Genomic DNA, 12,473 nt, shown 5'->3' with positions numbered 1-12,473 from the left:
TTTAAGTAACCATTTTTGAAAGGGCTCTTGGTGGAAGAGTGCACCAGACCATTGACAGCCTCTGCCTAGAGAGCAGCCAGAAGCTCAGCCTTGGGTTTACTGGATCTGTGAGGGAAAGCTGAGCTTCATCAGAATAGAAACAGCTCAGGCAGACACTGTCCTCCTGTCGTGACTGTCAGTGGGGTTCGGACCAGTGTGCTTCCTCCAGGTCGCCTGCCTGAAACAGAATTTAGGCCCGCCCTTTGGGTCCTTGTAGTGCATCTTGGATCCTCAGTATTGACAACAAATATCTGCTTCTCCCGTCCGCCCTCTCTTCCCCAGCCCTTGTGCCCCATCAAAGCTAGGATACCACTGAGTTCCTAGAGCTCACTCCCCTGCGCCAGCTCCTCTTGGGTTGTCTGTTTCAAAATCTGCGTCTCAGGTCATTATGGGGCTCTCAGGAAGACAGTGCTGTCCAGCCTGTCAGAGGCCCTGCCCCAGGAAAGCAGACGCGGCCTGCAAGGCAGGAATACCGCCTCACGGGAACGGCTCTGGTGGCACTAAGGACCTGCTGACATGGCTGGGCCTGCTGTCTGAGGCGCAGTGGGAGTGAGCGGCGGCACTGCTGGGATGCCTTTCCCATGCCTGCAGGGTGCGGGCAGGGTGGCCGAGTCAGGACCGCAGGTCACCCAGGAAGGAAGATCGGAGAGTGGAGTATCCCGGTGCGTGGCTCTCGGGCTTGCCGAAAGGTTAGTCTGAAAGTTCTCAGTAAGAGGGGATGAGCGTTTTAAGGAGGGAGCACGAGCTGCTTTGTGCTGTTAGATGGGCTTCTCCGCTCCATCCTCACAGACGCGCTCGTTCCCACGCCTGTGCCCAGAGAGCCTTCTCCACCCCAGGCCACACTCCTGTGGGGGGGGGGGGGAGGGTCCCCCCCTCGTTCACGGTTGTTCCCACCCCACCTCCTTGTTTGCTCATTTGGATGGCAGTGTAGGGTGGCAGGTACCTTCCTATCTCCTGTTGACTCCAGAACTGCACAGTGGGTATCTGGAGGTTCATGGCATCCAGTTCCAGGGGCCAAGTCAGCCCTTTTAGGAGCTCTTTGTTGCACCCCCGACCCTGTCAAGCCTGTGCCTGCTGCCTCTGGCTCCTCCTCTAGGCTCTGCATCTGGCACGTTCTGGTTCCTTTTCTATAAACCCACGGACTGGGTCATTGCCCTTTCAAACCTTTGTCCTTGTGTCTGTTAATGAAATTTCCCCAAATATGGCCAGGGGCAAGGGGTAAAAGTCACTTGAAAACTCACATAGTGATGCCCCCTCCTCGGCCCCTCCCAGGGTTTGGGGGGAAAGACTCATTAGTTTACATTTACTTAGGATTGTGCCGCTATGAAGGTAGGACCAGTCTCTCATCTATCTCTGCTTCCCCACTGCCTGACACGCAAGTGATTTTTAATAACTTTATTGAGATAAAATTCACATACCATGCAGTTGACCCATTTAAAGTGTACAGTTTGATGATTTGTAGTGTATTTTCAGTGATGTGCATCCATCACCAAAATCAGTTTTAGAACATTTTCATCATCCCCAAAAGAAACTCTTTACTCCTTAGCTGTCACCCACTAGTCCTTCCATCCCCCCAGCCCTAGGCAGCCACCCATCTGCTTTCTGTCCCTATGGATTTGCCGTGGTAAATGCTCCTGATGGAACGTTACCTGCTTCCCAGCCTCCTCTTCTCTCAAAGCACTTGTATCCTGCCCTGTGCCCTCCATTGGCCCAGCCTTCCCATGTTTCGGGACAGCCTGCCCACCTGGGAGGGTCCCCTTTGGGATGGTCTGTACAAGAGGGACACGGCACAGTGAGGCGGGCACTGCCAGTCTCCCTGGCGTGCAGCACACGGGGCCAGCGCACAGTAGGTTCGAGTAAGTGTTGAGTGAATAACGGTGCCAGCGATGGGTTGTGGTGGGAGTGGCGCCAGGATCTGAGAGGAACTGTGTAGGTCCGTCTGGCCTCCCACTGCTCCTTTTGGGGAAGTGCAGGTCCATGCGGCTGTAATAGGAGTTCACCGCAAAGCCCTGCAGCCAGAGAGGAGGTGAGTGGCACGCAGCCAAAAGCAGACAGAAATGTAAGAGATGCGAGGTTGTTGTCCAGCCTCCTGATTTCACACATCCGGGAACTGCAGTCCAAGAGGTGAAGTCAGGGAGTCACCGGCCCAGGATCACCCCCTGGCCCTGACCCTTCCATCCTGTGTGTACATATCCCTGAGTGGTGTGGGAGAGGGGCTGAGTGTGCTTGCTGGCTTAGGGAATGGCTGGGCGCTGCTGGTGTTTGCTGAGAAAACAGACCTTACACTCTCTGCTTGTGCTTTCCGAGGCAGAATTTCATTCCACCTCCCCCGGGGCCCTCCTGGATCGTGTCCTTCTAGCCCCTGGTTCTCTGCCAGCACCCACCTCCTGTGTTTCATCAGAGCTAGACCCTCACTTCCTTTCTTCAGCCCACTCCATACCCCTTGCCTAAAGCCCCTCTTACCTCCTTTGTTCACTTTCACGGGGAAAAGCCAGAGCCCTGGGGGCCTTGAGGACCCTGCAGAAGCCAAGAAAGGGGAAGGTTCTTGGCTTACCCTGAAATGCTGTGTGATCTCTGGCAGTTGACCTTCCCTCTCTGAGTCACAGATTCCACAGCTATAAAATGAAGTGGTGTGACAGGGCCTCCAGCTTGGAAAGTGTTGAATAAAACACATGTTAAGAGGACCCCTAAGGCTTTCCCAGAGATTAGTCATGGGTGTAGGGATTTGGGTTTTAATTCTTGTTACTGCCCCCCCAAAGGGTAGTGGACAAGTTGGCTTGGTGGTGCCTTTTCCAAGTGCTTCTCGCCAACTGGGGATGGCTGAAAAGAGAGGTAGAGGCCGAGTGTCTGTCCAGGTCTTATAAGTCATGTTGAGCTCTTACTGTCAGGGCCTTCTGGTGGGGGAAACTCTCCATTAAAAAATGAAGAGCTGATGTTTATTGTGCACTTACAGGCCAACACTGTGCTTAGTGGGCTTTTTCTCATACAATTTCTTTGGAGATACAATGTACCTATCATAAAATTCACCCTTTTAAACTAAAGTGCACAATCCAGTAGTTTTAGCATATTCACAAGGTCGTTCATCCATCTCCACTTTCTAATTCCAAATATTTTCATCACCCAAAAGAAACCGCATGCCAGTCAGGATGGGGTGCCGGGGTGGCTCAGTCAGTTAAGTGTCCAACTTCAGCTCACGCCATGATCTCACAGTTCGTGAGTCCGAGCCCCGCATCAGGCTCTCCACTGTCAGTGCAGAGCCAGCTTCAGATCCTCTGTCTCCCTCTCTCTCTGCCCCTGACCTGCTTGCACTCCTGAGGACACTCTGTCTCAAACAAAATAAACATTAAAAAAAAAAAAAAACCCTACCTGTTAGCAGTCACTTCCCAGTTCCTGCTTCCTCCATGTCCTGGCAATCATTAACCTGCCTTCTGTTTCTGTGGATTTACTACCCATTCTGGATATTTCATGCAAATGGAATCATACAAAACGTGGTCTTCTGTGTCTGTGTTCTCTCACTTAGCATAGTATTTTCAGGGTTCATCCCTGTTGTAGAAAGTGCCAGTACTTCATGCCCTTTCATTGCTAATAGTCTGTTGTAAGGATATGCCACATTTTGTTTATCCAGTTACATGTTGGTGGGCATTGGGGTTGCTTCTACCTTTCGGCAATTATGAGTAATGCTGCTATGAACATTCACATCCAAGTTTTATTTGAGCACCTGCTTCTAGTTTCCTTGGGCGAATATAGCCAGGAGCAGAGTTCTGGGTTGTGTGGAAATCTGTGTTTAACTCTTTGAGGAACTGCCAGACTTTTCCACACACAGTGGATTCCCGTTTATACTCCTGTGCCGTGTTACTCACATCACCTCGTCAGTCCTCACAGAGGTCTCCTGAGGTGCACAAGCCGTTATCATCACCCTTTCGAGTGAGCGAATGGAAACCCAGCAGTTTTCAGCCAGGAGTTGGTGGCTCTTTGGCCAGTGCCAGCTGGGGTCACGAAAGCGGTGTCTCTTCCCCCAGGCCTGTTCTGTGTCCTTAGAATGAGGGCTTTTGGCTTTGTTGTTTGTGTGATATACCTAGTGCCCAGCTCACATGGGCACTCACATGGTGCTTGCAAATGCCGTTGTTTCCTGACCCTCATGGCCTGATCAGGAACTTGAGGGAGGCATCCGTTTCTCAGGGGTTCATGTACTCTACAGGTTTTCAGAGCTCTGCGGGGTTTTGTTTTCCTCCCAGGAGCCTGTTGCTCGCAGACATCTTTCTTGGAGACTCGGCTTAGGGAACGAGATGCCTGGTGTGTGCTAAGCAGGGGTGGGGTGACTTCTGTTTTCGGCAAGTGCTTATCTTCAGCTTGACCGCTGAACCCGTTCTCTCTCCGGTCCAAGGCACTGACGACCTGCCATCTTGTTTCTCCTCCAGGCAAAACCTATTTACGGTGGCTGGCTGCTCCTGGCTCCAGATGGGACCGACTTCGACAACCCAGTACATCGGTCCCGGGTAAGGTGGTCAGAACGACTTCTGGAGGTGGGAGGAGCTCCAGAGGGGCCCTTCTAAGTGCAAATTGAAGGAGTAGGGGAGGGAGCTGGGGAGTTAAACAGTGGATTGTGGGCTGGCAGGATCAGTAGGGACCCCATTTTGCAGACTTGTAGGTCCAACAGGAAATGTGTCCATGAGACTAGTTATGCCAAGTCCACCCTTGAAAAGGAGATGCCCTCACATGGTGCCTCTTGTCTCTTGGGTCAGCTTGACTCCGGAAACCGTTAAATGTAATATGCAAAACAGCAGTTCAGCAAACATTTGCATTATGCTAATTAGTCTTCCAGTTAGTTCCTTCCCTCCCTTCCTCACCTCTCCTCCCAGGTTAGGGGATCAGCAAATGAGCACTCGTGAAGGGATAAGGGACCAGAGGGCCAGCTTCGCTTTGCCCCTCGTCTTCCGGGCACCCTAGCCCAGCGCGGGAGCAGCCCAGGTCCACGGGAGCACTGAGATGATTAAACCAGCATTGTTCCAAACAGTACTTTGTTCCTCTGCTGGGGAGCCTTTTTAGAAGACTCTAGTTAAAACACCATCTGTCCTTTCCCACGTGTTCTTTTCCAGGTGCTGCGACCCAGACCCTCTAAGTTGCTCCAGCTCCTCTCTCTTCCCGTCCCCTGCTCCCTGAGGGAGCCTTGGCTCTGCCTCTTGGTCTCTGCTGCCCCTGGCCTGAATGCTACACACCAGGGTGGGGGCCTTCGTGCCCCACAGACCTTGCATTACGTCTGGGATCTTTAGGATGACTTCTGGTATGGGTTTTGACTTTAAAGACGGAAAATAGGAGCCTTGACGAGGTTTCTCAGGAAACTTTCAAGTGGCATCTCCCTGGACACCCACTGTGGGACCAGCCATCTCCAGGTCCTCTTTGCAAGGCCATTTGGGTGTCCTGTTCCGTCTAGGCAGAAGGACGACAGGGGTGACTGTGTTCCAATGCCTGCAGTAACCAGGGAGCAGCTCCCTTTCCTGTTTTATATTTGGGTCATACAGAATTGCTGTTTCCAGCTTCTGATGGGAAGAACATTATTAGGAATGATATAATTCTGGCCCAAAGCAGAGCGGCGTGATAGCTTAGTTCTTGTGGCCTTATTGCCAGTGAAAGTGTGAATTTTGTTGGGTTTTTTTGAAAGGTTCAAAATAGGTCATGGGTCCTCATGATGACCCCTGGGATTCAGGGACCAAGAGTCTCTTGTGCTGGACATGTTTTTCTCCAGCAAAAAGGAAAGCGGTGCCTCTTGTGGTCCTTTCTGTTCTGCTGTTAGTGCTTTTGGGGTCTGCCGGCCCCCACGGCCTGTCCTTTGGGTCGAACATAGAGAGGGGGCACCCTTTGCTGGTCATTCCTGGGACATCAGAGTCATTCCTGCAGGTCTCCCTCCTCGTCAGGTTTGATTTTTGTTGCTCACTCATCCTCAGTGAATATTAGAGCCTGACTGTCTTTTCCCTGTGGATCATTGGAACAGCCCTTGTATAGCAGTTTCCTAGGCTTTTTCAGAAGTGGGGGATCAGGGCCTGGCGTTCTCAGGTTATTCCACACTGTGCCATACAATTCATCAAATAAATACTGAGCCCACATTATATGGTAAGTTCTGTGCTGGGTACGTAGGGAATACAAAAAGGTGACCAAAACACCATCTCTGCTCCCTGAGGGGCTTGCAAATTTAAAGAGTCTCAGTCGTGCATGTGGAAAACACTGGGCTGTTTGGGTCTCCCCTCTGACTGTCTAATAAACTACCGTTCTTTTTCACTTGGGCCCCTCTTTTCCTGCTGTGCACCCCAGAGATGGAAGGTGTGGAGCCAGCCCCCCTTTGACATGGGCTGTGGGACCCAGGGGTGCCGCGAGCATGGCTAGGCCAGAGCCCCCTAACCCCCCGCTCTGTGCTCCATTGCAGAAATGGCAGCGGCGCTTCTTCATCCTCTATGAGCACGGCCTCTTGCGCTACGCCCTGGACGAGATGGTGAGTGTCCTTCCGCCCCCACGCCGTGACCCCCGTCTCCCTTAGGCCCCTTCGTTGTGGTTGCGTTTGTGTTGTCTGTGAGTGCAGCGGTGTGTTCTCTTGCTTGGGCTTCCTTTGAGAGCCTGGAATTTGAAGAACTTGGGGTGTGGGTTAGAGACGGCCGCGAGAATGCAGACCTCTGTCCGGCGGCATCCGCCAGTGGTCACAGGTGAAAGTAAGCAGCGAAGGGGGAAGTCCTTCTGTTCCAGGCTGAGAGCAGTCACACTTAGCTGGTGAGTGAGAAGCCGAACAGGTTGTGGGCCTGTGGGGACGGGTGGGGGCTGACCTTGGGTGTGTGCGTGCGAGTTGAGCACACGTGCGTTCACGTGCTGCTGTCCCAGGACTGCCTTGCCGCGGCTGGTCTCATCTGGTGGACCTTCAGAGGCCTCCTGCCCACGGGGTCAGTTTCCATCTAGTCACTGAAATGGGTCCCAGGCCTCCTTCCTGCCTGGTCACACACTAGGTGTGCTCTGGTTTGCTCCCTGCGTTGTAGCCCAGAGGGGTGTTTACTGCTCTTGGTCCAGAGGCAAACCTGAAAATCAACCAGGTGGAATGTTGTGGCTTTTCTTTTTCCATCCACTTCTCCCGAGTTTTTCTCTATAGGAGATTGGTCTCTCCAAACTAATCTAAAGTATGACTGAGTTCAAGTTTTATAAAGGGTTGAGGGACTGTCCTGGCAAATCTGGTTATAAAATAGATTGACCCCTTCCCACCCAGAGTTGATTTTCTTTTTGTTACAGGAGTGAGGGCAGGGTCCTGGAAGTGTGAGCGGTCCTCCAAGGACCCTGTAGGCTGTTGGGACATTCGGATTTTAGCTGTGTGAAAAGGCACCAAGTGAGCCCATCTCCACATGGGGGTTCTTCCTCATCTTTGTGTTGTGACTCTCTCTCCTTTTTGTTTCTCAGCTGAATTAGTGGGTATGATATTTAGGAATGGAATTAACAGGTATGACACCAGCTTCTGTATCAACTGTCACCCCCATGGGTTCTTCTTTCTCATTCTTTCTGGTGAGTATATTGGTACAGTGTGGTGGGCCCCAGAGGGTTTTTGCTGTGGTCCAGAGTAGATTGGAGGTGAGCATCGGTGGGGTGTGGTAGAATTCACTAGAAGGAGGAGCACGGGGACTGATTCACTCTGACGCCATTTCCTTCAGGGAAAGGAAGCAGGCCTGGAGGCAGACCGGGCACTGCCCTTTGCACTTTCCCAACTTGGCTGTCGTACACCGCGTAGCCTGGAGTGGGAGTGGGCCTCTTGCAAGCCTTGGAGTTTACTTTGTCCTCCCTGTGCCTGGCTGCCTTGTTCTTAAGTCCCCCAAAGACTACCAGTAGTAGAGAAGGAGCCTCAGAGGTCACTGGCTTACATCCAGGCTGGGCTACACTGTGAACCTTCCCAAAAAAGAGTTCCCTGGACTTTGCTTGGCGACCAATTATTCTGGTCAGGAAATCTTTCCGTAGGTCTGCTGGAGTCCAGTACAGTCTTTTGTTCCCTTCAGCTCAGTTGCACACGCACAAAGAGAGGGTGGCTACCGTGGATGCCTTTGTGTCCTCACAAGTGGAGAATGCACGCTGCATCCCAAGAGCTGCTCCTAGATAATTGAGGCTGTTGAGCCGTGAGGACCGACACCTTGCTGTACACTTTGGTCTCCCAGCAACCTGAATGTTGGTCGGGTATTATTTCGTGTGCTGCTGGGGCAGAGGTGGGATTGTGCCAGCCACGTGGGAAAAGAAGCCCCGGGAAAAGCTTGGGCTACAGAGAGGGCATTGTGGGGGATGCCCAGAGTTGAGTTTTGGGCTTGGGCCCCTTGCTGGCAGATGACCTTAGAGCTGAAGAGGTGGACCTGGTGTGCCAGTTCGTGTTGAAATGTTAGTGTGGGCAGTGTGGATATGCTGCACTTCCAGGGAGTAGGGAGGCGTGATTTCTGTGTGGGTGAACAAAGACAGTGGTAGTTGTGTTGAAATACCTTTAAAGCAACATGTGAGGTGTGTGAGGGTCTTCCCTGTTGTTAGGAAAGTGCCGTGGGGAAAGTTGCCTAGAAGCGTCTGGCCTGCAGTTGACAAGAGGCTGGGTGAAGGAGGCAGTCAGATGCTGGCTGCTCATGGTTGGCATTGGCAGCCATTGCTGTGGGACTTGCAAGGGCTGGAGGGGCCTCTCCCACCCCAGTGGTCTGCATCGGGCCTTCATCTTCCTGGCCCTCCCCGGTGAGAACAGTCCAGAATCCTGGAGCTCTAACTCAGAAGTCAGCTTTCCTGATGCCTAGACGCCTGCCTCTATCCGGCCTACAGAGTCCTGAGACCTGGAGCGGGAGAGCTTTGCAGGCAGGCCCTTGTGTGAACCGAATGCAGGCGTGCTGGGAGTTTTCTGTTACGGTACCTAAAGTGGAGCCATGGTCCTCAGCTGGGGATCACTGTGCTTCCTAGGGCCACCTGGCAATGTCTGGAGTCTTCGATTCTTGCAACCGTGCAAGAATCGTGCTCTGGATTTCTAAGGGTAGAGGCCAGGATTGCTGTGATGCATAGGAAAGGCCTCACAACAGGGAATGATCTGGCCCCAAATGTCAGCAGTGGTAAGGCGGAGAAACCCTCCCAGGTAGTCTACTCAGTGGCTTGCTTAAAATTCTTTTTATTTTTTCAATTAAAATATAAGTTTGACTTGTTTTCTTTTCAGCCCTGTTCTTGAGGGGGGGGAAGGACTCACCTGTCTGATTTCCTAGGAGTGAGGGAGGTGAAGGGGCAGGGTTACGGCGGCTGGCATGGTAAGTGCCAGACGTGGGATGGGGTAGTCCGTTCCTGGTGTGGAGTGGTTTCTGTTGGCAGGCCTTGCACATCAGGTGCCCACAGGACTAGCAGGATTGCTTATGTGTGTAGCTACTACCCAGGGAGCATAGGTGTACCACTTCCTGCACTGTGCTCAGACCACCATGCTGTATAATGGCCACATCTTGGTGTTGGTTGGTCTCTCAAGGGGCGGCTCTGGCTCTGACTCTGGCTCGGGGAAGCCTGCAGCCACTGCTAGTCCTTCTGCTCCTGCTGAGCCCTTGCCCCGCCCTCCCTCCTTCGTGTCCAGAGCTCATCTACTGCCTGTAATACATTGTAGCATTTTAGGGCAGGGCTGTCCCCTTAACAGGAGTCACAATCTGTTTGAAATCGTTACTTGACTTTTATACAATATTACTATTTGTTTTCATTAGTTTAAATGTTATCAACTAGATTGTGACTTTTTTTTCCATTTCTAGGCCCTCTGATAATTCTTGGTCTCTGTCTCCATTGTCTGGCCTGGGCCTTGCTGGGGTGGCACAGGCCAAGTAAATATTTGTTGAGTTGAAGTAAGCAGCTTACCAGCTTCCGGGAGATGCACGAGCTCTGTTGTGTGTCACAGCGCTTACTGGAGGAGAGAATGCGCTCCAGAAGTCTCCAGAGAACAGAGTGGGGAATGTTGTCCTGGCCCACCCTGGGAGGTCCCAGAAGAGGAGGAGGAAGGCTGAAGTCGCTGGGGCCGGCCCGCCTCAGGGGCTGTTTCCAGAGGTTTTGATGTTCCGAGGTTTCTGCTCGGGCCGGAGCCATTAGGCCGAGTCCCGCTCCAGGGGCTGACTGCGGCCGTCCTCTCCTGGGCAGCTCTGAGATGGGGCTAACCTTTGCGAATCACTTTTCCTTTTTTGGGAAATTTCTTTCTCGATACACCCACGTACCGTGTAACTGGTGGGTGTGGAGGAGAGGCACATTTCCCAAAAAAGGGAAAGAAATTTCCCAAACGCAAGCTGAGGTGAGGTGGGCTCAGGGCAGCCTCTCAGACAAGTGGGAGCCTGAGCAGTTTGGCTGGGCCTCCGGTTTCTCAGGAATGGATGGAGGAAAGAATATAGAAACCTGGACCGCTACCTTGCTCTGCTTTGTTTCTTCCTCTGCAATCTGCCCGTCATTGTACCAGATTCTGCCACTTCCCCTTAAGCTTTTGGGGACTGGTGTAAAGCTAAGGTCCTGGTTCCGTCAGATCCCAAAGGTCCCTAGAAGGCTTTCTCAGAGAGGCACCGAGACCAGTGAAAGTGGGGCGTCCGACTTTCTGGTGGAGCATACTGGGCCGGGAGGCTCCGGGGCTCTGTTGGCGCTGTGCCTGAGGAGCGGTGGCCTGCTCTCTTGCATTCCTCTTCTCTTCCCTTTTGCTCCTGGAAGCTAGACCAAAAGATGGTCCAAGGTTCTTTTGTTTTTAAATTGTGAACTATATATAACTGTATTTCCTGTTTTAGTCATTTTTAAGAGTGTGGTGCCGTGGCATCAAGCCCATGCACCCTGTCGTGCAGCTGGCACCCCCGTGCATCTGCAGAGCTCTGGAACTGTCCCCATATGGTGCCGACTGCCCGGCCTCTCTGCCCCCAGCCCCTGGCACCTCAGTTTCTACTTTCTGTCTCTGTAATTTTGAAGACTCTACGTATCTCATACGATTGGAGTCATACAGTGTTTGTCCTTCCGTGTCTGGCTGGAGTCTTTAAGATTGATCCATGTTGGAGCATGTGTCGGAATCTCCTGGGGTTTTTTTTTTTTATTATGGTAGTCTAATGCTCTTGACCCCTCTGTGCTCTGAAACAGACTGACCCTAGGTTTCTCCCACGTGGAAACCATAGGGGGAGTGTATCTGCACTTCTGTGGCAGGTGTGTGGTATTGGGGATCGCCTTTCACCTTGTGGGCCATCTCTTCATTCTCTACCTTGAGAGTCAGGACAGACCAGAGCTGTGTGACTTGGTAGGGGCCGTGCTCCAAGGACCCTTAGCTTAGTTCACATCCCTGGACATAATTAGGAAAACACTTTCAGTCCTTGGATATGTGCCCTTTTTCAGGGGCAGCCGTGGATTTGTCCATCCCACAGAATGCAAAGGTCTGGCCAGACTAGCCGTTCTGCGGTGTCTGTGCTCAGAGTCCCTATCTTTGTGTTGTGACGTGCGCTTGGTGTGAGCGTGCTTCAGAGGATGCCCAGTGCTAACAGGTCACGGTCCTGGCTCTTTTAGAAGGTTTACCTCCTGTACGAGTCCTGGAGGTTGCTTTGATCTCAGGATCTTTGCCTACTTCATTCTTGACAAATCTCCCCTGCCTTGGTGTCGTGCTGTGTGCCCTGCATAGTGCACAGGTGCCCAGGGCCATAGGATAGCATGAGGAAGGGGTGTCACGGCTTGGCCCTACTCTCTTTAGAGACTGTGGTTCTTTTGTCCTGTTCCCCGTCACATATTTTCCAGACACTCCCCTATATAAGAACCTGCTGAGGGCAAGGCCCAGCTTTCTGTAGTTTAAATAACCTCTTCTTGTGACGTAGGAAGCCCTACCGCTTGAGACCCTCCTCAGTAAGCCCTGGCTTTGTTTCTTCCTCACTTGGAACTTTCTGAGACAGAGACAGGCTGGTGTGTCTGATCCATTGGTGACCACGGTGGCTGTGTGTCCAAGGCAAGCTGCAGGGGAAGAACATGTGGCCAGAAGGAGGTCCCTCTTGTGGTAAATCTCACACGGTCTGTTGGGACCCCTCCATGAACACGTGAAGATTAAATAGCAAAGCAAAGCCATGATGTGCACACTATTCCGGGTTGTGGTAATTTGGGTGGGAGGGTCAGAGAAGTCTTCTAAAAGGAAAGAGAGGACATTGGGCCCCTTCCTACTTGTCACAGAGATTGAAGAGGAACCCCGTGCTTGGCCCAGGGTTTTGTGTGTGTGTGTGTGTGTGTGTGTGTGTGTGTATATGTTGGCTCTTCAGGTAGGATCTCTAATGTGGTCCTCATGACATTACCTTGATAGATACTGTTGTATCCATTTCACAGATGGAAAAACTGAGGCCCAGAGATATGAGGTCGCTCAATTTCTGGGTGACAGACTGGGATTTGTAAACAGAGGAGCCACCTTCTGGGAGAAGAACGATGGTGTCTTTTCCCCAGCGGTC

General features: G+C 52.2%; 1 protein-coding gene across 7 annotated transcripts in view; it reads left to right on the top strand.

Annotated features, from left to right (window-relative positions):
• The window catches only part of MPRIP (myosin phosphatase Rho interacting protein), a 153,173-nt gene that overhangs the window by 27,995 nt on the left and 112,705 nt on the right, over positions 1-12,473 (top strand). For all 7 annotated transcript variants that reach the window (XM_029928058.1, XM_029928059.1, XM_029928056.1 and 4 more), the window contains exons 2-3: positions 4,458-4,535; positions 6,458-6,523. In XM_029928058.1, coding sequence (XP_029783918.1) covers positions 4,458-4,535; positions 6,458-6,523 — 144 coding nt within the window. The remainder of the gene's footprint in view (positions 1-4,457; positions 4,536-6,457; positions 6,524-12,473) is intronic.

Source organism: Suricata suricatta, chromosome 17 (genome assembly GCF_006229205.1).
Source record: "Suricata suricatta isolate VVHF042 chromosome 17, meerkat_22Aug2017_6uvM2_HiC, whole genome shotgun sequence".
In the NCBI taxonomy this organism is placed as follows: Eukaryota; Metazoa; Chordata; class Mammalia; order Carnivora; family Herpestidae; genus Suricata; species Suricata suricatta.
This window is presented reverse-complemented; position numbering and strand designations above follow the sequence as displayed.